A 24,451-nucleotide genomic window follows, 5' to 3' on the forward strand; every position below is an offset into this window, starting at 1 on the left:
GTAATGGAACACATCAACAAGATAGAGTAACTGGACAGGGTGTGGAGACTTAAGGCAATAGTGGTCCCAGTGGTGACAGCAATTAGGGCTTTGATTCTTTAACTGGAAGAGTGGCTCAAACAGATCTTAGGAACAACACTATAACACTGAGTTCAGAAGAGTGCAGTGCTTGGAACAACTAAGAGGCTGCACAGAAACTTCAAACTCCCAGCCCTTGGGTTGAGTTTCCAACATTGAGAAAGGCCTATTGTGTTTGATAGTTTACAGAAGGAACAGCAGAGGTCTAAATCATAAAATGAACGTTTACTGATTAACATTAAGCACCTTCAGTTTCAAAGCCCTGGTATTGTGTTTATTCTCTCAGCATCACACTAATATTTTTAGTAACACCTGCTGTGAAAAAAGGGCCAGTGGTGCCCTTAACTCTACCTTTTAAACTGTGCCTTTGCAGAAGTGTAAACTAGATAAAATGACCTTGCCTTGCAAAGATGTTGTTATGATGACCCATCTTTGTCCACCCACCCACACACACATACCCCCCCCCCCCCACACACACACACACACACACACAGGCACACCTTTAGTCTGGGGACAGCTCACAGTAACTTACCCAATTAAGGGAAAGGAGAAACACCTGTGCCAGTCACCAGGGCTCTGTAGACAGTGTTCATTTCTGTCTGTGAAGTGTTTTGATACATTCACAGACACAAACACACACACACACACTCATTCTTCCATTATGTGAAGGAAAGATGAGTGCTCCTGTCTTCACAGCTGTCTCTGCTCTTCAGCCAGCTTCACTGCTGAAATAATAACACTGATGTCTGATATGAAACCATCCTTCAGGACACTAACTGTACTTAACTCATAATGAGAGAGAGAGAGAGAGAGAGAGAGAGAGAGAGAGAGAGAGAGAGACCAAGTTAGTAGTATGAGGGCATCTTTAAATCAAAAACCGCAGGAAATAAGGATCACAAAAGGCTTTATCTACATCCTGGCATCTGTCTTTGGTCATCTTTGTCCCAGGGCAGTTTGGCCTTACACAACCAGGTGCAGCATTCTGTTCCAAATTCATTGTTAAACACATACAGACCCAAGAGGTGGATAGTCCAAGACAGAGGGATCTGGCTTTTTAGTCACTAAGAAGATCAAGGAGGGGGGGTATTAATCTTGTACCAATTTTCATTGCAATTAATTTATAGATTAGAGGAGCTGTTGTAGTCAGGACCAATGATGTTGTAAAACTAAAAACTATTATATTGTCGTGCAGTTGTTTCTCACTAAATTCTCATTCTTAAAACATATGGTCTTTTGTACAGTCTTTCAATCTCTGTAAGAATTTCTTGCTACTGTTGCTGAAATAATTGGGTTTATATGAGCTCACTTGTGGCTGAAAGTAATGATCATTTACAATGTGAACTTACTCTGGTTTCATTACCAGATATTTTTCTGCATTTGTGTTTCCTCTGTTTATGTTTCCACTTCCCCTTTGCCCACTAAAACATTATAAAATGATTTCTGTTATAATTTCTAAGACAAACTGATGCAATGTATAAGTCATTAATACAGATTATGGTCATGTGCTGACTTGAAATTCATTAAGAGACAAAGTCATAATTAAATCAGACAAAAACAACATCTCAGAATGAGTTTAAAGTTTAATGTCTGGTAAGGTTCATGGGAAATAAACGTCAGGCACTTACTGTAGTTAGCCTATTCGATTTAATGTTTACAGTTTTATTTAACCACAATTAACTGCCATCCGTTTCACTGTGGTTAGTGAATAATTTGTTCTTTTGCCTGATTTCTGCTGACGTCATAACACGGGTGCAGGTGCAAGAGTAATAAGGCTAAATGTAAACATTCTTATGATTGTTTTTAAAAATTTGACATACATTCACAGAAATATTTCACAATGATTTTCAGTAAGCAGTTTTTCTGCTGAACAGGCAAAGGCTCAGCTATATTTACAACAGGTGAGCAAAAGCTGCAAGGTGGATGACTCATCAGAGACTTAGTCAGCGAGTGCCATCTGAACACCTGTTTTAATGGATAAAACACAAGATCGAATTCTTGTGAAGACATTAACACTGTCAGTGCCGCATGTTTCTGACCCTCAATCCTAAACATTTTATCTTCATTTTAAATGTTGTATAATTTTCTTTAAAATCCTTAGTAAAGTACTTAATACATTTACTAAGCATTTAAGTAAAATGCTTAGTAAATTTGTACTGTAAATAAAGATTTGAGGTATTTCTACTTTACTCAAGTATTTCCATTTTCTGGTACTTCATGCTTAGATATTTTTAGATTCAAAGTTGTAACACAAAATATGGTATAATAATAGCTACCCAGCAGTACCAAACAGGATATTAGTTCTATTTCCTAGGGCTGCGTAACATAGTCATATAATCTGGGGTTACAATACGTAACCATTGATTTAGAAGATATGATAATCAAAAAAACATATATTGATACCAGATTGAGTAAACAATTACTCCTTACACCACTGTTTTTGCCATGTCCACAAGAAATTTTTCTCATATTTTTAAAGTGGTCTTAAACTTGTGGACCACCCTGAAAATATACTGTACTTTATACTATACGCAATGGCTTAGAAATATTACTCAATAGCCAATTTGTTGTGCCAACTTACATAACGTGTGCTTACCTCTAAGCCATATTCATGTAGTAGAATTGAATAATTTATTTTCAATCAAGTATCGTGGAGTATTTTCCTGAGTCACCTGTCAAATGAAGTGTTAGATGTTTATTTTTTCATTTCTTTCTCTTACTGTACGCATTTTTAGATTCCAAAATTTGACTCAATAGCATAAGTGTGTGTGTGATTGTGTGTGTGTGTGTGTGCGTGTGTGTGTGTGTGTGTGTGTGCATGTGTGTGTGTGTGATTGTGTGTGTGTGTGTGTGTGTGTGTGTGTGTGTGTGTGTGTGTGTGTGTGTGTGTTGGGGGGGGGGCTAATATATCAGGCATGTACAGCCCCTGTGGTGTTTGTTTTAAATGAGAATGTCCTCACAAGCACATTAACAGGCTGAGCTGCCAGAGACTGTTGGCCCTGCAGGAGAAATATTTCACAATTATAGACTTTTGTGCTTTTTCTATTACATGACCCTCACTGGACTGGAGAGAGAGCTTCATCTTTTTTATTGCCAATTATAGGTGTCGAAAAGCACACTGAGCTGAAATACAGAGAATAATCAGCCAGACTAAGGAATAGAGTGAAACATACAGACAGAGAGACAGACAGATACAGAGGAAACACAGGAGGTTGTAAGACAGTTATTATACTTACAGAGCTCAGTGAATGCCATGTTGGCACAGATGGAGGCCAAAAAGCCAATAAGCATCAGGAGAGGAGCCTGTCTTCTCAAACACTCAACACCCCGCCTCAATCCCCGGGAGCCTGATTAGATACAAAACAGCATGGTAGCTGTCAACTCACCATTTCTAATCCTCTGGCGTGGTGAGGAGTGCAGAGGTGGAGTAAAAGGAGATTGTACAGCAGAACTATTTGACCAGAATTTAGCCTTATAACAATTATTGTTCTCCAAAGAAACACATCCACTGTAAGTTAGGCCGACTGGATATTCTCTTTATGGCACTACCCATACACACAAATAGTAAAATGTGCACGCGTGCATGCATATAGGCAATGGCCAAATTATTCAAGTCCTTTTTTAAGCATGCAACACTTTAAAAATGCTACACTTCAAGTAAATGTAAAACATGATATGAGTAAAAGTGCAGAGATTTTCATTATCTAAGATAGATGATATATCAAATATATTGAATCCAACTCTAACAATATTTTATATGACCTAAATTTGTGGGAGTTTTGCAGAAAAAAATCTTAATTTGCAAAGTGCAACTTTATTGTAGCTTTAACATAGTAAAAGTTTTTTGAGTAAATGTGTATGTTACAGATGTCATATGGCCTCAGATGTTCTTACCAGTGATGGAAAAGGTTTTCAGAGCTCTTTGTTGAATAAAAGTAGCAACACCACAATTGAAAAATACTACAAGTAAATACACATATATATAAATATACAAGTAAAAAACATGCTTTCAAGTAAAAGCACACAAGTAGTTTCAACAAAGTGCAATAAAGAATAAAAAACAGGGCTACTATGTTTGCAGAATGGCACTGGTCAGAGAGTTATATTTTTTACTACAATCTTGAATTTTTCTTATTATTTTTGCAATAGCATTTAAGCAGCATCTTGATGTAGCTGATTGAGGTGAAGCACTATTCAGTTATAGTACTGCTGGTAGTATAACCTATAACACTGTGTCAATGCTGCCAAACATACAGGAAGTGCTGAAAAATAATAAGTACATTTGCTTTACTCTGCTTCCTGTATTTGACAGTTAAAGTTGTCATCAAAATTGTATCACTGCAAACCTTTATTTACGATTTACACAGAATAAGAAATAAAATTTGCATTAAGATCACTGCAATCTGCTTTAGATAAAGAAAATAATGCTTACAAGAATTTGAGATTCAGTAGCATGATAATGCAGCACTGCTTGAGGTGATACTTCACCTTGATAACACTCTTTTACAGTATTAGTATTAGTATTACAGTAGTAGTGCTATTTTCTCTTTATTGGAAAATCTGAATAATTATTTCACAACTATACTTAGTAGTGTTCCAAATCTTTGCCACAAAAACAGACAAATACTGTTGCTCTTTCCACCTGGCGTTGGCTCATCTGTGACCTCCTGCAGGCTGGTGTAGGCTTCTCTTCACTCCATGTCTGCGGTGTCCTTGTTAACACTCCTTCTCACTCTGTCTCTCTTTATACTGCACTCCTCTGATCCCTAAAGGCTTTGATATCTCCTCTCACAACAGCAATATTTCTCCTTGAAATTAAATTTGTCCCTGCTGGTTGATTTATAGTGGCCCGCCCATCTGCCTATAACACTGCTGCAGTGTTATACAAATGAGCACAGGGAAGTACTATGTGCAGTTAAACTACAGTGTCCCTTCAACTAAAAGTGTGTTTATTGTTCTTAAACAAAGGAGATTTTGTTTTGTTTTTGAAAGAAAAAGGTTTTAAGAACAGGTGGTACAAAACAGGGTGAGTGTCTTCACCTTTCTGACATTAATTAAAAAAATAAAATAACATTGGAGCTGCGACAAGGTTGTGAGGGTAAAGCAGGTAAGAAGGGCCAAGCTCTGAATCAAGGACAAAGTGCAGAAAACCACAGAATAATGAGATGTGCAACCACTAACGTAAACTCACTAGTCACTGAAACAGACACAGAGATAAACACTAAATACACCTCCTCTGCTTTACTTACTTGTGTTAGAATGACAAAGCCTTGTAAAGTCGAAGAGCAGACAACTTTTGGGGAATTAAGGTGGCAAGAAATAATAATAAATAATGGGACATGTATCAAAAAAAAATGTTGACAGCCTGTTGGAATAGATGGGACATCTGGTGTGTGTGTGTGCGTGATTTAGAGGTGATACTGTTGCAGCTCTTCTGATAAAGAGAATACAAATAAGTTGTAACATGTGTACACATCATGTATCATCTGCAAGCATCAATACTTTTTAGGCCTCCATCTTTGCCAATTTTGAAAAAAAAGGGAACAGGGAAAGAACTTTGCTCATATAACGGTAAATAACCAGGAACTGGATGCCAGAGCTCCGTCATCAAATGTTTGTTCATCTCACACAGTGGGTTACCTACAAGATATTGCAACATCTGAGTTTGCACATTGTATTGGTCATGAAAACTGAAGTCTGTCTGTACTTTCCACTCCTTTCTGGTTGGTACACAAACTGCTATATAAAACACTGAGCAGAGAGAGAAGAAGCCAACATTAGTGATATTTTGCAACCTGACAGACACAATGAACCTCATCAAATCCAAGGGTAAGACCTCTGTATACACAATGCTCAAATGAATATGTGTCTATTTGGATGTCCACTTAGTTGGCTCTGCATGTTTACCCTGTTTACCATTTATGTCATCAGCCACCCTGGCACTCAGAAGCCTTGCTATTCTCTTTGCTGTGATCGGCCTGTTGGTTCCTGAAACCGCCTCTCAGTCTGCAGACAGTCTAGAGGAAGAATTGTCCAGTCTAAAGCTTAAACTAGACACTTGGAGGACTCGCTACAGGTTTCTGTGTAATCAGTACCGCGAGGTGGCAGCCAACTGTTCAGCTGCAGGTACTGTGCTTCCACTTTCCAGACTCCAGCAGACAGACGATAATTTCTAATTTGTTAAATCCTACATGTTATGTAGCTTTCTGTATGGTGCTGTCTTCATTTTGTTTGATCACTTCTCTTTTATTTCCTGTCTGCATCTGTTCTCACAGTGTTCAACTGCAGTCAGTGTCCTGATGGGTGGTTTCAGGTCAATGATCAATGCTTCTTCATCAGCAGGGGCATCAGGTCGGACTGGGTTACCAGTAAAAAAAACTGTACAGAGAACGGTGGCCATCTTGCCATCTTGACCACAGAAGAACAGCATGTAGGCTAAGGGTTTCTGTATTTTTTATTATTTTTTAAAATGTACTTTTCTTTATTTGTTTATTTTATTATATTTTATTTTGCAACACTTTTTAGGAAGCTATTGAGAAAGAAAGCAGGAGGATTGGAGGGTTTTACACAGACTTCTGGATTGGACTTACTGACGCTGAAAATGAAGGAGAGTGGAAATGGGTTGATAACTCAACACTTAAAACCCCGTATGTATTAAAAAACCTTCTCACAATAAGATGATATAAAAATGACAGTCCCTACATTAATATAGTACAAAAAACACACGCTTAAGTGTGTACACTGAAGACCTTGTATATGACTAAGTGCTGACTGCAGCCGCTGCCTATGTAAGGAGCTGTATACAGGATTTACAGACTTAAAAAGAAGGCCTTGATGTTAAGGACATGAAACAAATCTTTGGTTTTGGTCTCGCTCACCGTAAAGGTAGCATTCAGTGTGACACCTACGCGAGATTTATTTTCTGGATTTTCATGTTAGCATTATAATAAAAGTTACTATTTTGGAAAAAGAATATTCTGCCAAACATGAGGATCACAGAATTCATAAACAAATGAGTCAGGTTCCCTGAGCATGCCAGGACTGAGTATTTTCAGTGTGTAAGTCAACTTTGTTGAGCAGATCTAGTGTAAATAAGAAACATTGGGGGAAATTCTCAAAGTCATTTGTGTGCATTTACTCATGCAGGCCACAGATACTAAAGGTCACTGTAACAAAACTGTTGTTTACCGGTCCACAGTCAGAGGCTGCACCCTAACATAGTGGTATTTTGAGCATTTACTCAAATTTACTCAAAGTACAAAAATAATTCTAAACAGGAGGGCTGAAGTGCCGATATGCATTGGTGACGGAAATTTTTTGCCTTAGTTTTTTGGCACTGTGCACAACCACAGTTGAGGCTCATTGTAAATGTCATTAGTTATGCATATATTTAGCCGTACACTAAAATCCTGGACAAAGTTTAACAATCACCAAAGTCAGCTTTCAAGAGATTGAAATGCTGTAGCTACACAAAAATCAGGTTAAGCACAGATGCTTCCGACAAGTGGTTAAGTGCACAGCAAAAAATGTCTGAACATCACTCAAATGATTTTCTTTCTCCGCAGATTTTGGAACAAGCTACGCTCAGAACCAGATGACAACAAGTCTGGTGGAGAAGAGGGAGAAGACTGTGCAGTGGTGGACAGCCACTCTCAGAGCTGGTATGATGTTCCCTGTAATTTTGCCTATCTGCACATCTGTCAGATGGATGCTGTCCCACCGCAGTGAGCTGCACCGCATCACTGCAAAACGTTCAGACAACAATAACAGATGCTGATGCATTATTGGAAAAATTCATGGCACATGTATATCAAATGCTTATTTCTCCTTTAAGAAATCCACACCCTTCTATTAAAAAGGTTTTTCTTTCATTTGAAGTAATAAAGTATCACTGTGTGTACAAATAATATATGTCTAAATATTTGTCGAGAAGTCAAGCTTTTCAATGCAGTATTACAGAACATCATGAAATCATACATGATATGACATAACAAATATACAAACACCTAAATGTAACAGTGTGAAGAAAACCAGGGGTAACATAAATAATCCACACCAATAAACACTAACAAATATATAAATGGAAAATGCGGTTCATAGGGAAATACTGTGAAACAAAAGGTCACAAAGAAATCAGTTACATGTCACATTACAAATATAAAAACTATCTAAACTGGCTGATACTGTATGTACAACTAAAAAATACATTTTTGCGATAACACATTCTTGTCTGACATTTCAACAATTACTGAACTTTGTTTTAAACGTTTAGACCCTCACAGCTTAGAAGACATGACAGAAAAATCTTCCATCTTCTCTGCTCAGAAATTCAGTTGGTTGTTGTCCTTGTGAAAATGTCTTTCTCGGAAATATTATGTTCTGTAGAAGCCTTTGGGCTTGGGGCTGAAACAGAAAGTCACAAGTGTCTGTTTGAGTGATGGGAAGAAACAGAGCTACGAAAAGCAAACGGGAGATGTTTGTTATTATTGTTATTAATGTTTGTATCTTCATAAAACACCTCATGGCTAAAAGCATTATTGAGATTTCAGTGCTGATGAGTGTGTGAGTGTAAATGTGTGTTTGGAACCATTTCATCAGTCCAGGAAATGGTTGATACGTACTTTTTGCAGTGGCAGAGTCGATGCCTGAGGTGTCTCATCTTCCGCTAATGTCAGCCACAAAGAGAGAAAGAAGTTAACTGTTTCTGCTACATGTTTCTCCAGTGTGCTCTAATACAAAGGAATAATTATGGTTTTACAGTACTTGTCTGCGCCTGTAGAGGATGAAAACGACGATGAGGATGAGGATTACGATGACTGCACCACTGCAGATGGTCACCAGCATCCACACACTTAGTCTCGGCTCTGCAGACAACAGACACAATCAAGTACAGAGAATGAGCGACATAGAGCCTGTCATAAAGGACTGTAGCCACAAGGTCATGCCCATGTCATATTTCCTGCCTTCCTTTCACTTCCTGCACTCACCGATCTTCAGCTTTATCACATCTGACGTCAGCTTTGTGTCATTGCGCCACAGTTCACACACCCATTTTCCGCTATCTTCTGTGCCCACTTTCGGGATGGTGAAATGTGGCCCCTTAGGGTCAGATTCTGAATATGATGATTGTTTTGGTGCAGTCCATTTCAGTTGGAGGTCAGAAGACAGATTATGGCCGCAAGTCAGGTTGAGCTCCTGGCCAGAATTTAGGACTATTCCTGGGGAGGCGATGACTGAAGACAGAACAAAGAAAATCAGACAAAATGCAGAGTTAATTTGACTTTTTTCTTAAATGTAAACAGAAATATAAGAAAACATGAGTGTGTCTGTGTCGCAACATTTTAGACAAAATATTTTATGTTTATATTTATTTATTTTATTTTAAAAAGTAAAAAAGTAATACAGTACATAACAAAAAAATAGTCAGCCTACTGAGCAGTTGCAATTCTTTCAATTAATTATTCTAATCCATGATATTAAAACTCTCGGAATTAATTTCCCCAAATGTGATTCAGCAAACAGAAGAGTATAAATTTACCATTCACTATCTTCCTACATCTTGTGAACAAATTAATGTGTTTATGAGTGAAGAAAACAACTGACACATTAATCGATAATAAAAACAATAACAAGCTGCAGCACTTAATGAAGTTATCAGGATAGAATTACATGTCTTTCGTTTAATTTAATAATGTGTGCTCTCACAGGGCATCTTCTTAATATGATGCACATAATGTTGCTTGAGAGATTGAACTAATTAAGAAATTTGTTTTACAACCTAATTCCCTTGAGATTCATATAATTTTTTTTTTTGCATCTAACTCGATGCCAACACTGAATAAACTGTACTATTTTTAACCCCACGCCTTTAATGATTCAAATATTAGCAACATAAAGTATGATCTGCATGTAAAGATTGAGGCATTAGGTTTCTGAGTCATTTGTTAATTATATCATGCTGACTTAAATGCCATTTAACCAATTAGCTATGAGACGTTTTAAGTTACATGAACTCGCAGCACATTACTTAATAAGTCCTCTGTTTTTAAATGTACGGAATTTATTTTTTTGTTTGAAGGTAGAGTTGATTCCAGCGGTTACAAAAACTGCATCATAGGAAAATAGAGACTGAAAAAGCAAATCAGAGTGCTCCGTTTTGCTACAAGAGATTTACCCCGACTTCAATTAATCCATCTGGTTGGTGGTCTTTTTAGTCTTCCTGGTTAGAAAAATAGTTCAGATACAAATGAGAACTCTCAGTTTTAGATCATAAATCCTCTGAACATGGCGCCCTATAAAAATTCATTGTGTTATCACACTTTTCTGGCAGAGGGAAGACTCATTATACCCTATTAAAACAAGTGAAGCTAGACAAGTGCATTAGCTCCTGAATTAGATACACGTCACACCAGGGACTCTTTAAAATAAACTGCGACAGAGAGATGAAAACATTTGCACCGTACAAAGGAGCAGAGCCAGGAGGTGGCAAACACTCAACTCTCTCCAGTTTAATGTGAATGACATTTAGAGGCAAAGAAACTGGACATCAGAAAGATAAATGAGGACAGTGCGATAACTAAAGAACAAGCAAATGGAATTCTGTATGAAAGATGTGAAAGCAACCGAGAGCTGGGGTTAAACAAAGCAATTTGTTTTGACTTACTGTTCAACACCTCTACTTGCACAGTGCTGATCAGTTCGACACCATTTTTAAATTTCATTGTGCAATTGTAGTCTCCCCTGTCATATTCTCTTCCTTGCTTTCTGGTCAGAGACAGCTTTCCTTTCTGGAGGTCTGCTACAGGTTTAAAACCGTTGGGCGTGTCTTCCTTCCAGCTCAGACGATCCTCCAGAGAGAGGTTGAAGAGCCTCTGTCGACTGTTAGAAATTGCACCTGATGATTCTTTATGGGAAAATTCCCAGTAAACTTCCAGCAAACCCTTAGCTCTGAATTGTTCCCAGGAGACAGAAGTGGTACAGGGGATAGTGAGAGGTGACGATTTGGACGTATACAGAGGATGTGAAGGAGCTGGGGAGAGGCCTAAATCAGGAGGAAAAGACAATTAATGGTTTATTATTGAAGTCATCTTCAGGATGAGATTACTGTAGACAAATGCATATGTGAGCATACACAGTAACTCACCCACGACTGTAACATCAACTGTAGCATTGTGTTCTTTATTAATGTTTTTCACAACACAGGTCCACTGGCCATGGTGTTCACTCGTGGCTTCTACATTTTTCAGATTATCTGTAATTATCTCATTTTGAGGATTCACCCAGTATATTTCTGGTGGCTTATGTCCAGTAGGAGCATCTGCATCGCAAGACAGAAACAGTCTATCCCCAGGTAGCAGAGGAGACTGTGGCTTGCGATTCACTAGCACAGAAAAAAAAGCAAGGTTAAAGAAATATATTAGGTTTGTATGTTGGAGATGATTGAGTATGTTTAATTGTATTTGGTTGTACATTTCCAACAAGTAAACATAGTTTATTAAAAAAAGGTTTTAGGAAGGTAAAAGTCTCCTAAAATTTTAAACATTTAGTAACAAAGAAAACAGCCTTGTTTTAGCTAGACTGCCATGTTTTATTGAGTTTTTCTACTGGGTTTTAAAAACCCAAATGGTTGTAAAGCTTCTGCGGCTAAACCCACAGCCTTCGAAACAAGAACAAACCTTAATTACACTCTAAAAAAATGCACACATATTCTGTTGACAACTATAGTTTACACAAGTATTTTGCGAAAAGCATAATAGCCATTGATGTAATGAGGGAACTGGATATGTCACCAAATTTTCATTCTTACCACTGTGTCTGAGTAGTTGATATGTGGTGGTTTGTTCATTTTTTACTTCACAGATATAATTTCCAAAATCTTCTTCTGTGATGTTGTTGATGATCAGTGTGTCACCAGACAAGGTATACTGCCCCTTTGGGATGTGTTCTGCAAGGCAAGCATAAAAGGTTATTTTGTATGGAATGTTTCATGTTATTATATGTGTGAATAACCAAATACATTGCTCACCTCCCAAGCCACTTCCACCCAAGGGATTGCGCCAGGCAAGTTGTTTATTCTGTTTACCAGACTTCCAGTACAAATACTTGTTTTGGGTGTTTAAAGAAGCCTTAAGAGTAACCCGCTCTCCAACCTGTGCATACACCACCTCATCTGCCCCTGAGAGAGTGAGAAGGGTGTGATGGGTCAATGCGCAAAACCAAATGGTTATATCCTAAAGATAAGATAATACAATAAATTGCAACTTACTTGTTGAAACAAGCAAAGAGATGAAAATGACAACATGTTCAATTAAGTCCTTCATCTTAGTCACAGGTCTGAAAATTAAAAGTCATAATAGTATATTATTTTATATGTTACTGAGCTATGTGTCTTGCAGAGTTGCTGGTTAGGAGTAGATAAGCAGGTATACCTAATAAACTGGTAAATGGCCATATACATAGAAATAAATCAATTTGAAGAGTTAAATAATTGTTCAATGAATTTTGTGCATTAACATATATCTCCTCCGTTTGTAAATGTTTTACAGCAGTGAAAACCATTCAGCAGGAAGCAAAGAGGGGTTTGTGGTGGTCTCAGATTTAGAGAGATTTGAGAAGATAAAAGATGTAGAGTTCTGAGAGGTGAGAGTAGGCGGCCTGTGGTGGGCTTTGGATTAAAAAAAAACAAAACTGAAAAATGTTGGAGAGAATAAACACAGAGCAACTCTGGGTTGTGGTGGGCCTTGATTTAGTTAAGGTGCTGATTCTTATCCCTATCCTCCCCTCCTCTGCTCCCCCTCTGTCTCTCACACCCCCACTCTTCCTCTCCTGTTCCACGAAAGACGGATCTCTCCACGCTTAAATAGAGAAAAAAAGAGACCACAGTCACACAGCAGCACACCTAGACTGTGGTTTAAGGTAAATGTTTCTCTTTATCTCTGCCTGTCTCACTCCATTATCTCTGCAACCCCTCCCCCCACTTTTTTTTTATGGCGTATACAGTGTGTCATGATTATGCACAAAAAATCCTTTGCTTACTGTGTTATTGCTTCTATAGTGATGGAAGAAAATATATTGGGGCTATATGGTTTTTTTTTAAATCTACAATTTTAAGCATTTTTGTGTAAAATGAAAATGAGGGATAAAAATGTAAAAATATATAATTTCAATAAATCTTATGCACTGTTTATAATATGTTGACCGTTTTACTCGACTTACAGATTACGTAAGATCAGGTCTTAGTGCAAGTGGCGATGAGCCAAATGCGACCGCAAGTAATTAACCCTGAAAAATTATTTGTCAAGGTCTTACTTTATGGCAACAAGATTAAATTGTTAAATATTATGTAAAACAGGTGTATTTAAGTTTTTATTGTGTTTTGCATTACAATTGAATGCATTACAGTAAGCGTTTGTAATATATTACCTAATAGCAGGTTAAATATTACTTGTTATTACAAGTACAAATAGTATTTATTTACATTTTTGCAGTATTTTGGCAAATTGTTGTTCAAATGAATTTCCACTGGAGGATTTTTTTCCCTCCTTTAACCTATTACAAATAAGCTTTGCAACAATTTGTGGCATAGAAACATTAAAGTTAGGGCGCTCTGGCAGCTGAGAGGATAATGTGCCGACCGTGAACACTATGTCCCTGATTCATGTCCGCCTATGGGCACCATATCGTGATAAATATTTACAATGTATTAAGGTGACAAAGTGTTGTGTATTGTAATGATATCAACATTAATCACTGCTTTATAATCATTTGGCTGGGGCCTCACAATTACACACATGACAGTTAAGGTACAGGTTCGGTCTGCCTATGGTTCACACTGACAGATCAGTCAGTTACCTGAAGAAAATCATTCAACACAAAAACCTAATATGATGTGGGCAAAGGAGAGAAGACGCAAAGCAAATGGTTCATGTACTGTATGACTCAAATGTATCTGCAGTATGTAAGACTGACACTTAAATATGATGTTCAAGCTGACAAATGGGAGTTGGTAGAAAATAAATAATGCTACATTATTTATCATAACTAAGGTCAGAGATTGCCGTATGAGTAGAGAGCAAAAACAGAGTGAAATAATGAAAAACAAAAGCTTAGTCATTGCACCTATAAAATCATTGCACCTATAAAGCTTAAACTTAGAAACCGAGGCAGGCAATTACATCTGTAGTCAGGATGGAGGTTCAATAGAACCCCCCATCTCCCCTCCCCCTTCATCTTCATCACGAGATGAAGGGGGAGGGGAGGAGGAGGGTCAAATGCAGTGGATAAGTGAAGATCGTGAGGAGAATGAAAAAACAGGACTTGCAGGTCACAGTCTAAAATTCACTAAAGACTATCTATTTTCACTTCTGCAAATTGTCGTTGTTTGCCACATCTGACCTACATGTGTTTTGCCTTCTTAAAACTGCTCCTCAGTTAATTTGAGACAGATAAAATTCACATTGTTTCAGCAGGAATCAAAATTGTAATGTAAATGTAAAATAAATGCACCAGTTTATGTTAAAACTCTAAAATGTTGTCCTTAATTATAAAAATGCCCATGGTCTTAAAATGTATAATTTGCAGTCTTTGTGTAGCGGTCAATTTAGCACCGGTCAACTGCCCAGTGCTTAATCATCAATACATTTCCGCAAAGTGCAAAACAACGAAGAAACAATACAACAAATGCAACCCAATATTTAAAACGACAACGATTTATGATGAAAATTTTCTAAAATTGTTTTAGGATGTTTGTTGATGATGGTTTTAGTGCCTTTTTTTGCAAATACTTAGTTTTGTTCGAAGGTTCATGCTTTTGACTCAAAAATGTTGTTTCTAAAACCATAAATGCTTTTATAGTTAGTATATTTACAGTATTTTTACCTAATATATTTTTTAAATTACAGTATACTTACAACTGTTGTTAAGTGCCAAAGTGTCCTTCTGTGTTGAGTGATCCGAAGACAGGAGGAAATGCTGAATATTTATCAAACAAGCCTTTGTTTTAAATGCCGTTGCACCTCCCTCGCCACCGATTGGTCTGCAAAACAAAAGCACAGTAGCTTATCAAACCCCAAATGAGAATAATGATCTTTGATTGGTTGTTACCGATGAAGAGAATGAGATCTCTTCAATAAACCTTCCTTTACTATCCTAAGAGGTTTGGGCGAATCCCTTAGTTTAGAAAAACAAACTTATCTTACAGCAAAATTGTTATTTGAGTTGCTGCATGATAAAAGTCTCAAAATATGAGAAGGACCTTAATAGACTAAATGTCTATCTTTAGCACGTTCTAAATAGCTGGGTAGCGTCTTACGGGCTAAATTGTTTTAATTGCTCAATTGATTTTTTTCCCAGGTCACATAATCAGACTGATTTAGATACAGAATTAGTTCATCAAAATTCAAGCCCTGAACTGCTGAAGAATTCCTCACAAAAAGAAACCAATAAACCCAAATTTAAAATACAACATTTGCTGAAAAGAACACTCAGAAAAATTCCTGATGCGGTAACAGAAAAAAGTATTTGTAGGAAAGCTGCTGATCATATTTGTCTATATGGTGAAATAAACATATCAGTAGACTTCTACCTCAAAGCACAGCTATCGACAAATTTCACCATCTCTCTGTTGTCGCTTTCTGAAAACTATATGAAATGTCTCCTTGGATTTCTTTAGTCACTGACCTGCGCTAACGCTAGATGTAGATGCGCTCAAGCACAAGTAAATGCTCGTAAACATTGAGAGCTATTTTGTGATCCTAAAGTTTGCAGCAAGATAACTTAATATAACAGTTGTATAAAGTTTAAATAAAATAATTTACCAGATAAGTAAAAAAAAAACATTGTCCAGAAAAAAGAAGACCTTTGCTTTAAAACGCTCATCTAGCTTCTCATCCGCATGTACAAACACTAAAAATATAGGAATATATCTTGGAACTTGTTATAGTTACATTATTTACTTTTTCATCGCTGTTTAAGAACCTGGAATGAATATAATTGGTATCTGCTTCTCGAAGCACTTTATCAAACCTATGATGTATCACAATATACGGCGTTATATACTGAATTATTTAAAGAAACTTTCAAGACACGTTTGTTTTTTGTTTTTTTGGCCTTATCAAAGTTTATATGCATAATTTGTTATTCTAATTGAACTGAACAGGCATGTTTAATTCTTTGGTGGAAAAAAGTTTGAATTTAAGTTTAGAATTTAAAATAACGTGGGTTTGATAAATTCTGGTCTTCGTGAGTCTGTTAAACACAGACCCACCAACTGGCCTGCGCTTGTGGAAGAGCTGAATAGTTTCGCTCAGCATTGCTGTAATTTCAATTTATTATTGATGAGTTGTTTTGTTTTTTTTAATTCAGAACATACAAACTGATCAGATCAAATCAAACAAATGGGGATAATCTGCTGATTTAACGAACAAAGCTGGGGCTTGAAAATATTTAGGCTTCTTTCTCAGGCAACATTTGTCCTTAAATAAAGATACAAACTACTTCTTTACTTCTTTGTTAATCGTCCTCTTGTGATTTTAATGGATTCTGCATCAAGAATTTATTAAAAACATAATGCCTATCCTTTCATATTTTCACAAGAAGATTTAAAGTTTGCAGCACTGCAAGTTTAAGTACCATTACAGATCTCCGATCAATGTTTCATTTCTCATTTCAATAACGGGGTTACAGTTTGGTTGATATAAAGAATATAAACACATGTACTATACAGAATACACTCTTCATGAAATAGTAATTCTACTACTACATATGGAGTAAATGTACTGTACACCTGTGTGAGAACCAAACATCTGTTTGTGCTTATCTCTGCTCCCAACATGCTTCGGTTTGTTATCTGCACTCAATTCAACAGTAATATAACATCTGTGGCTTTCTGTCTGGTCTTACTGTTGTCTGAAGTATTACACATTACTCTTAACATATTACAGTTACTATACAACCTATATTGGGCCTTAAAAAATGAAAAGAAAAACATTGCAAACCCGTTTAAAGCCAGGTAAAAACCACGTAACTTAAACGGTGGCCACATACGGCTTAATTTCATTGTGTAACTTCAGCAGAACCTGATGAAACACTTATGAAAGAAAGTTTGCAAGACATTTGAGTTTAAGTGTATCCTCAATGCATCTGTGATTAAAATACGGATGTGCAGAAGGAGTGAAGTTGTGAGGTGTATTTGACTGCAATTTGACGCTGACAACCTCTTTATTTGATGTATTGTAACAAAAATCTAAAAGTAGGAATCATAGGAGTTTGTCATGTTAACTAATGACAGCTACATGCATCAATTAAGAGGCTAGAACTGTAAAAACATGCTGCCGGGGTGGTTTAGAGACATGAACCACAACAAGGACAAAACAAACATCTCACACACGTCTCATGTGTCTCTCTGAGGTTTCTCTGCCTGCCTCTGTACTAACTTCATGAAGGGTTCACACCTGCTTCTGTTCCCTCTGAGCTTGAATTGAAACAAGTCTTTTGTTCGCTCCTTAATATAAAACTTTCAAGTTATGGCTGCCACACAGAAGCATTTACTTCCAGTAGACATTGTGAACCCTGAAATTCCCCCAAACAACATCTGGATATAAAGTATTGCAAAGAACAGGTCTAAAATGGATTTCCTCTCTTGATTGATACATTACTGTTTTTGAGCTGTGATTTTGATGGAAAACACCTGAAAGTGAGGACTCCCTCATTAGTCACTCACCTAACGAGGGCGTGTGTACCACATTGTGTCATTACAGAAAAAGAAAAAGACCAAAAGTGTGGGCCACATGCAAGAATGAAGGGTGATTCACTTTTTTCATTTAGATCTCTTCCTTCCTCATCCTCCATTCTCTCCTACAAAGGGTTTCCCTTGCTGACTTTCTGTGTTTTATAACCATTTCAAGTTAGACTTAAGTGAGATAGATTGTCGAAATACTGGAGGATGTCGTGCAAAGGTGGGAAGGTACCGAGGTTGTACTAAATGTTTAAGTGTGTGTGACTGTTCTGATGTTTCAGAAATAAACAAAATGTCAGTGGAAAAAAAGGTTGAGAATTAGAAACAAGTGACATTCTGCTCAATGTCTGAAAACTTTTTGTCTGTTACATCACGAGTGGAACTTCATTCAAACTTCTTTGAAACTTCAGAGATCTAAAACGGTACATGAAGACAGAAATGTTGCCTTTCTTTTCGGTCTCTCCCACTCACCAATTTACCTCAGTTGTTAGTAACTTCTACTGTATTGTTTGTAGGCTGCAGTCTAATCGCTTCCTCAGAATGGAAATATAGATGATTTGTATTTTCTTATGGTGAGTGTAGATTTTGACTCAAGCTCATGTCACGCTCATTATGAATTGTGTTGACGTGAACATCTATAATTTTCAGCCATGTTTGTGAAAAATGCAGTTTCACATGTGTCAAGCAGAGTTATTTTTAGCATAGGAAAACTCATCATGGTTCAGCTAGAGAGTAGCACACATGCTGTTATTGTAAGGCTGTAATAAGGTTTAAGCTGATAATTTTAATGACGTTGGTTAACCATGGAAACTGTCCTGTACAGTCCCAGAGCGCCCACTGAGATGTATTTACATTTACTGATTGTGCAGTTAAGACTGCTACTAAATCCTTGTCAATAATTGTGATGACTTGGTCATTTATGTTATTGTGGAAAACGGTTGCAAAAATGAACAAACGTCATCGATGGACTGCGTCTCAAAAAGGCTTTCCTGGAATGCAACAGCTAAATTCAGTTTTCAGTGTCAGCACCCCATTCACTGTCGTTAGTGTATTAGAATATATGTTTACTGTTATATTGTGGAAGTGTACATCTTTATTTTTAATTTTAAATTGATTTGGACACACATGCATGATTTCTTTGCTTTAAGCGTTTGAGAAATTGAACCCGCTGTTCCTCTTTAAACAGTAAACCACTGTTCTTGTCTGCTACACTACACAATAAATTTGACAATTACATTATGGAAAGAAATTGATTGATATAATTAAACCAGTTTGTCTTAAAGCGAATATTGAAACACTACAGTTTTTTCTGTGTCAGCAACGTTTGACAGAAAGTTCAGGCATTATGTACAAAAATGCGTTCAGCAGATAGTCTGACGTTTGAGGTGGTCAACAGCAGACAGAGGTAGTCAAATCAAATTTTTGATTTCCACAGTTACTGTGTTTTGTGTATGAACTTAATCTTAATGCTACTAATCCTCTGCGGCAGCTCAGCAAGAAAACACTGATGAAGAAACACAAAGAGGGAATTTGGCAGAGACTTATTTCATGACTAACACAGACTGCTAAAGCCTCATATGAACTTCAAATAACACTATATTAACCATATGCCCAGTATAGGAGGAACAATTACGCAAAAGTTGTTTTACACTAGATCTCTATGAGTACCGTATGAGATAAACTTCAAAGATTGTATTCCAATCCATTGGACGTTGTTGGATTTTATTGAAATGTGTCTTGCAGCTGTAGCTTGTTCTGTGTCAAATAAAAGGCAAAACCAGAGATCAATAAATTCACAGACAAACTCAGTTGCAGTGTATTAAAGTTCACTGCTTAATGACCACTGTTCTACACACACTGTGCACACATCCAGCGGCATGTCTCACAGTAGCAGCCCTTAGAGCAGCTCCTCCATTATGTTTCATTTCCTGGTTGAAATGCACACCACCCTTAGCATATACTGAAATGACATCTACTTGTTAAGCACTTTAAAATTACAGTTGCAAAGCAAACATGTAGCAATGGCAGAGAAGCATCACTGCAATGTCATCAAGCAAGAAAATGGACAGTCCCAATCTAAGAGGGGTCAGTGATCAATCAGTGATCAGTTTAAATGTGCAACTTAAACATGTACATCTGTGTACTGTGTACATCAGAATATGCACTTAACTGAACTGAAACCTGCGTAGAAGTGAAGCTACACATGAGGGGAGTTTACAGATCGGGAAATCACCTACTAAGATGATCATTATAATTTGAAGGACTATGTAAAGGCGTCTTTTTTTGTTAATCTATAACATTCATAAAAAGTGTTTCTTTGGCTTTGTTTAAGTAATAATAAGTAATGCAAATTGTAGACTTGATTAAATTGTGTGCCATTATGTTCTCAGGTACCAAATTTAAACTGCCTGACCTGAATTTGGTTCCTTATGTTTTTCAGTGATGGAATGACAACCCAAGTGGAAATACAAGAAGGAGGAACATACTCTGGTTAAGAAATTTCAGTTTCATTTTGAATGAAATACATGCATTTCTGTGTGTGTGTATGTGTGTGTGTGTGTGTGTGTGAGAGAGAGAGAGAGAGAGAGTTTATTTGTGTCTGATAATGAAATGAAATATAGAACTGAGTAATAGCCATGAAAAGGGAATCCTGTTGTCTCACACGAAATCACCCCCCAGTGCAACATTGTATTTTCATAACAGAGTAAGGGAAACACTTGGCTTGGTAATCGCCTACAGAGAAGAAAGAATCACACACGCACCCTATAAATGTAAATGTTGTTGGCAGACATACTGACTTGCTGCTTGCCACTTAAGTCTAAGAGAAGAGGTAAAGCATTCATACTTTGATGCTTTAGTGCTTTATTCAGAGTAGGCTTTAAATAAAACATGACTGAGCTTAAAGTGGTGACTTCAGTTTTATTGGACTTACTGGATGAACAGTGTAGGAGTAATAGCTCTCATTTGTGCATAATCCTCAATGTCTTAGGATAAAACCACAGAGCCCTGAACCTCACTGAGGCAAACAACAAGTTTGTATGGACTAACAAACTAATACCAGCAACATCATTCCGTCATATTCAATGGCACTGAACAGATTAAAAACAAAAAGCCCCTCACCCACCAAACCAGAATATCGCTCCAATAGTCTGGCAAAGTATTAGTAAATGAATAGCTGCCGATATTAAACTATGATAAACAGTAATATTTTACTTGTAACATAAACCAGGGCAGACCATTACAGGTTTTTACTGTCATTTTTAAAACACATTTAACCTTTAAACTTATAAGACGGTGATAAATTGGTATTCCAAAATGAAGTGGAAAGCCAGCATTCAAACTCCAATGTCCCAAAGTCAACAAAATTAAAGCATGCATCGCTGTCCTGCCACATATGATATATGCCATATGCACATGCCCAAATTCAATGTTACTTACAGAAAAAACTTTAATAATATTAACGAACAAAAACACTGTAAAAGAGAATTGTACGCATAAAAAATTAACCCAAGCAGAACACATGTCATATTTTCTTCCAAACTAATTAGACAAGATCTGGTAATAATTTCATCACGAATAGACACAGGGTCTCGTCTATAGCGGCCGATGCAGAAACACTACAAGCACCTGCGTAAATAGTAGCAGGTGCATTATCATTTTACTACTTTATACGGACAGGTGTAATACTGAGCTGACAACCCCTGCAATGGTTTGTGCATCTGCAACCATTAGCAGGTTTGTAATATTACTGATATCATATTATAATCTACTGTTTTTATAGTGCCTTAGTAATCATGCAGTAGTGTGAGTCACAGGTCAGTGATGTCCAGACTGTTTGATATGTTTAAAGGCAACACTTTTTAAAGAGTTGACTGAAACTGAATTATTTCTCATGTTGATATTTCTAATTGACATTGCAGTATCATTGTTTTTTAAATATACATTTGAATACTTAATCGTTCATCTCTTTGACTGGAGATTACCAGACAAAGCAGAGAGCAGAGTTTGGTAAATGTGTTTTAGGCCTTTTTCGTGATCAAACTACTTTGACCTCCGGGATCTGAAGTTATCTGATTGGCCGTTTTCACTGCAAATGTGTTGATATGACAAAGCAGAAAAATATTTTTTTTAAAAAATTAAAATTAATGAGAGATGAATTCCATTTAGCGGTCTTAGTTTTAGGGTGCTTGTATTGTGCTTGCTGGTTCACTGTCACGGTGCCATGATTTAGTGAGACATGCGAATGAAACATTGTTAATATTATTGGTAACATCTGTTCTTTAAAACAAGATGTTAAAAGGCCAAAGAGAGCTTTTACACAACTTAAGTAATTTCCACCAATAAAACTAGTTTGGCTGCTAGTAGTAGTATAACAAAAGAAAACGATCAAAGTCAGTGAGTTTAAAGCAAACTAGACATGACAATGTGAACCAAACATGGTCTATAAATACATTTTTCCTTCATGTTTATTTAGTGAGAGATTAGATAAAAGCAGAACTTTGTTTAATGTTGCAGTTAATGAAAATACCTGCACTGTGCTGCCACTGTTTACAATCCAATTATTATTCATCCTGTCCAATTTTTTGAGAGATTTTGCTATGTTTATATAGTGAAGATGGCAGATACAGCATGTGGACTGTGATAAGCATGTGTGTATTTGTTACGATGCAGTATACTTCCAAGCTCGAAGGCATTATGCACATTTAAAGATGTTTGTTCAGTCGACCCACAACATAAATGTGTAAACAATCAGTACTGGCAGATTTCATTCAATTTTACAAAGACAATAGGTGCATTAAAATGCATAAACAAAACAAGATCTCGTGACTGTTTCAGTTTAAAGCTGTTCCAAGTTACAAACACAAAGCCATTATGTGAAAATGTTTAAACTTTTAGTGCATACTCTGGGCTTGGCAGAAAACATTTGCAGCCAATAATATACTGTAAATAGCGATTTATAAATAGAAATATCTTCAGGTTCTTCTGAACAAAAGATAATTATTTGTGCTTTTAATTATTTTAATTTGAAGTCTGAAAAAAAAATCATTTGTTCACAATAAATAGTGTGCAGGACACAAAGCTGAGTCCCTTAGCAATGGCTGCCACCAGTTAATACAACAACAGTTAATAGGAACAATATAAGCCTGTACACTGTTCTGACTTTAAAGCTTTGTATGTTGTCAGAGATTTGTTCCAAGAGAATAATTATTTTGTGTACTGCTTGCGCAAGATTAACAGAAATTTAGCAACCCATAACTGGTGATGCTTGGAAGATCCACAAAATGTTGCTGCCGTTATTGCATAAGTTTATACTTTAGAAGAGAAACAGAGTATTCTATTTAAGGCATTTCATATCTGAGATTTTGAAATCACCATAAGGGTTGTCATTGTACTACAACACAAACATAACTTAAGTATACAACACGTCAAATACAAGGTAATTATCAAATAGTGAAACATATATTTGAAGAATTATTTAAGGTTAGTAAAAAGGAGTGAGGAAATCACCTGGTCTTGCAGAATTTAATCAAATGCGTGTTTTTATCAGCTAAATATCACAATACTTTCAGCAAAACACTGGAATATGCTCCGGTTGATCATATTCTTCTTGTTATTTCAAACCGTATGTGCCAGTTTGTCACGCAAAATACAGACAACACAGACATGACCAGTTTAAGGCCAAGAACAACTGGTCTATATGTGTAATGAGACAAACCATTTTAACAAATGGGGCCTTAAACAAGACCAGATTCGAGTACTACAGCCTTGTCCCCCATGTCCCTTTGCTTTTGTGTACAAGAGCGAGTCTAAGACAGCGTCTGTTAGATTAGTCAGTATTTGAAACATTTGTCACCTCGTGAAGAGACATATTCCTATCCTGACATATATATCTTCTTTCTGTAAGAAAACCTCTTAAATGAGCATTACAGAAGTAGTATACCTAGTACATACACAGTATGTTTAAAAGTACTCACATGTAATGCGCTCAGTGCAGCGATGAGTTCAGCTCTGACACTTGTTAGAGCATATGCACTGCAGCTGTCTTTTTCATACTCACACACAGATATACACAGGAAGTCAGACACCACTATGATCCCATCCTCTCTGTTATGCACTAAATGGATTACATACTGCAATTTTGGATTTTACTCTCAAACACACACAACATTAACCACATAGAGCTTTTGTTAAGAAGGTTTCGGTTGTACAATATGATAACCTTGACTCTCAAATATTTATGAATATGTATATATAAGTGTCTGTATGCTGCTGGTGGTCTTGTGCTTAACAGGTGTTTACTCTTTACACCAGGCACTGCACTGGTATCAACACCTGCACTGTACTGCACCAGTTGTGGGGAAGCCAGATCATTGTACCAACGTATAACTAATTTGGGCATAAAAGTAAAAGATCTTTATGTTGAACCAGGTCATAATTATTATTCTTAACATCCCAAATGTGGTAGCAACTAGTCTTGCTTGATGTTGATTCTTCTTTACTTTCTTAACACCTTTATTAGTATTACTAACACTTACTGTAAAGCTGGTGTTTTTCTTTTCTAGAATAGCTGTTGAATGTATTTCCTATTGGTAATTACATCCCTATATAGTGGTTAATCTTATTACAGGTGGAGTGTAACTT

The 24,451-nt window shown here is 36.7% G+C and overlaps 2 protein-coding genes across 2 annotated transcripts; one reads left to right on the forward strand and one right to left on the reverse strand.

Moving 5' to 3' along the window:
* The first annotated feature begins 5,743 nt into the window (after nt 1–5,743).
* Nucleotides 5,744–7,982, forward strand: LOC137130129 (C-type lectin domain family 4 member E-like). Its single transcript, XM_067509885.1, has 5 exons — nt 5,744–5,904; nt 6,007–6,201; nt 6,351–6,505; nt 6,601–6,722; nt 7,641–7,982. Exons 1-5 carry the CDS (start codon nt 5,883–5,885, stop codon nt 7,801–7,803), a joined length of 657 nt encoding a protein of 218 aa, XP_067365986.1. The 5' UTR covers nt 5,744–5,882; the 3' UTR covers nt 7,804–7,982.
* Nucleotides 7,983–8,297: 315 nt separating this feature from the next.
* Nucleotides 8,298–23,873, reverse strand: cd4-1 (CD4-1 molecule). Its single transcript, XM_067509883.1, has 11 exons — nt 23,785–23,873; nt 14,985–15,109; nt 12,341–12,408; nt 12,101–12,250; nt 11,882–12,019; nt 11,219–11,455; nt 10,739–11,116; nt 9,063–9,308; nt 8,839–8,939; nt 8,697–8,740; nt 8,298–8,478 (listed from the first exon to the last, which is right to left on the reverse strand). Exons 3-11 carry the CDS (start codon nt 12,393–12,395, stop codon nt 8,448–8,450), a joined length of 1,380 nt encoding a protein of 459 aa, XP_067365984.1. The 5' UTR covers nt 12,396–12,408; nt 14,985–15,109; nt 23,785–23,873; the 3' UTR covers nt 8,298–8,447.
* Nucleotides 23,874–24,451: the final 578 nt, after the last annotated feature.

This window comes from Channa argus, chromosome 7, assembly GCF_033026475.1.
Source record: "Channa argus isolate prfri chromosome 7, Channa argus male v1.0, whole genome shotgun sequence".
Taxonomy (NCBI): domain Eukaryota; kingdom Metazoa; phylum Chordata; class Actinopteri; order Anabantiformes; family Channidae; genus Channa; species Channa argus.

Coding starts and splice junctions, on each gene's coding strand:
- LOC137130129 (XM_067509885.1), top strand. CDS start 5,883: ATGAACCTCATCAAATCCAAGG. Junction 6,202..6,350: donor AGCCAACTGTTCAGCTGCAG/GTACTGTGCTTC, acceptor CTGTTCTCACAG/TGTTCAACTGCAGTCAGTGT. Junction 6,723..7,640: donor AACTCAACACTTAAAACCCC/GTATGTATTAAA, acceptor CTTTCTCCGCAG/ATTTTGGAACAAGCTACGCT.
- cd4-1 (XM_067509883.1), bottom strand. CDS start 12,395: ATGAAGGACTTAATTGAACATGTTGTCATTTTCATCTCTTTGCTTGTT. Junction 11,117..11,218: donor AGTTGATGTTACAGTCGTGG/GTGAGTTACTGT, acceptor CTCCTGATTTAG/GCCTCTCCCCAGCTCCTTCA. Junction 8,940..9,062: donor TGTGATAAAGCTGAAGATCG/GTGAGTGCAGGA, acceptor TGTTGTCTGCAG/AGCCGAGACTAAGTGTGTGG.